Source organism: Aplysia californica, unplaced genomic scaffold (genome assembly GCF_000002075.1).
Source record: "Aplysia californica isolate F4 #8 unplaced genomic scaffold, AplCal3.0 scaffold00109, whole genome shotgun sequence".
In the NCBI taxonomy this organism is placed as follows: Eukaryota; Metazoa; Mollusca; class Gastropoda; order Aplysiida; family Aplysiidae; genus Aplysia; species Aplysia californica.
Genome location: NW_004797379.1, coordinates 216,181 through 218,273, shown reverse-complemented (window position 1 = coordinate 218,273; position 2,093 = coordinate 216,181). Strand labels below are relative to the sequence as shown.

Genomic DNA, 2,093 nt, shown 5'->3' with positions numbered 1-2,093 from the left:
ATCCTGAAGGTGGCCAGGCAGATGGCAGATGGCGCCACTGGTCGTTTTTCTACTGAACTATTCCTTGCCTCGCTTACTGCTGTCTGTCTCTCTTGTTTTTCCCTGGATTGAACGAGGGTTAAACTTTGTCACTGCCCTTCACTTTTCATAAATGGTCACTTTTAAGGAGAAACGGGCTAACCCAGATTTCGGGGCTTTCCAGAAATCTTGACCTACACCAGAAGTGGGCATTGCCCTACCTATAGGAGAAGTTTGGTTTCATTGGTGTGTGTATTTGTTTGGTTATAGAGAAATCTCCTTGTCTTTTAAAGAAACTGAACAAGTGTCCAAAAACTTTACCTTCGCTTTTCTCAAAACAGCATTTTTCGGGGTAGCCCCCTTGTCCTTAAAAGTGACCAAATATCTATGCTGGTGACAAGAATCTAAGTGTATGTCTTTGACCTAGGTTCACTGAAATATCACGACATGACTCGTCATAAAAAAATACAAAATATTATGTCTAGAGAACCTTAAAGTTCAACATGACACAAAAGAAATCCCCAAACTTTTCACCGAGTAGTTCGCTCGTTTATGAATCGCTTTTTAAGACTACCGTGTCTCTCTCCGCGTCAGAATACACAAACTTCAATGTCCCGTTTGTTTTGAGATTATGATCTCCGAAACGCCCTCTGTCGGCACATCTTTGCGCGGGAGAAGCCAGCTGGAAGAATCAGGAACGATAACTCAAAGTGAGTCAGTCAGGCCGATTAAATATGTTCAGAAAACTCACTCAATAATTTCTCGTAACACGCCATTAAACGTCTGGGGATGTTGGTGTGATAGGAGATACAGCCAAAGGTCACCTTTTGTTGACAGCACTCAATCGTCCAAAGGTCACCTTTTGCTTACACACTCAAGCTTTCAAAGTTTTGAAAAATGTAAACAGGTATATTTTTCATCGCTTGATTCAGTAGTTACATAATTATATTGTCATATCGTCACCAAGGTGTTGAAATGTACCAAGCCCAAAATGAACATTTTACAGGAGAGAAACAAACAAACAAACAAACAAACAAACAAACAAACAAACAAACAAAGAAAGAAACAAACAAAGAAACAAACAAAAAGAACAACTGTTTAAATCTTTTAGCAATTCTACATACATCACGTGTATTGATGCACTTTGCAACATTTATAATTTAAACTTTGACAAAATGTAGAAATCAAACTTTTGGGAATAATACATGTGCTAAGCTGTTAGAAAATCTGATATTGGTCATATTTCTGTTCCTTTTGTTCAAGCTCTGCTCCCAACGTCTGAACACGGAACAACATTGTGAGTATGTTGATAGTTGTATAGCGGTCAGAGAATGTTGCAGAGCATCGTTATGCGCTGTGTGAATGCAGTGCTTACTATTATTATTTTTATTATTATTATTATTATTATTATTATTATCATCATTATTATAATTATTATTATTATTATTATTACTATTATCATCATCATTATTATTGTTGTCATTAACATTATTATTGTTATTATCGTCTTTATTCTATTATCGTCATCATCACCCTCATTTATATTATCATGGCTGTTCTTTTCAGAGAGTGGCTGTGTCAATGAGGTTACTTAGGAGAGGAGTTTGGCGTTGATATACCGTGACGTAACACTAGAAGGGTCACAAGCGGACAGGAGAGATTTGTGACGTCACAAAGGTGACGGGAGACGACCTCACTCAAGATGCCGTGGACTACGAGCCGGCTGATGGAGCCGGGTCTGCTTGTGGTGATGATGCTGATGATGGCGCCAGTTTTTGTCTCAGGGCAGGAAACTAACGGTCAGTTGTTGTTTTTGTTCGTCCTCGGGATAAATTTGAACTGTTTAAAATGTTGGGGTCATGGTATACATATTGTTATGTCCTTTCACACAGAGAGTCACTTTGTGGTGTGTTCAACGTTTTGGATGTGTCATGGTATACATATTATTATGTCCTGTCACACAGAGAGTCACTTTGTGGTGTGTTCAACGTTTTGGATGTGTCATGGTATACATATTATTATGTCCTTTCACACAGAGAGTCACTTTGTGGTGTGTTCAACGTTTTGGATGTGTC

The 2,093-nt window shown here is 38.5% G+C and overlaps 1 protein-coding gene across 1 annotated transcript in view; it reads left to right on the top strand.

Annotated features, from left to right (window-relative positions):
- LOC101861573 (contactin) overlaps positions 1 to 2,093 on the top strand; it is a gene marked incomplete at its 3' end in the record, with an annotated part of 94,704 nt that overhangs the window by 66,656 nt on the left and 25,955 nt on the right. Inside the window, 1 exon segment of the mRNA XM_013080983.1 lies at positions 1,585 to 1,817. Within this exon segment, the coding sequence (XP_012936437.1) occupies positions 1,721 to 1,817 (97 nt within the window).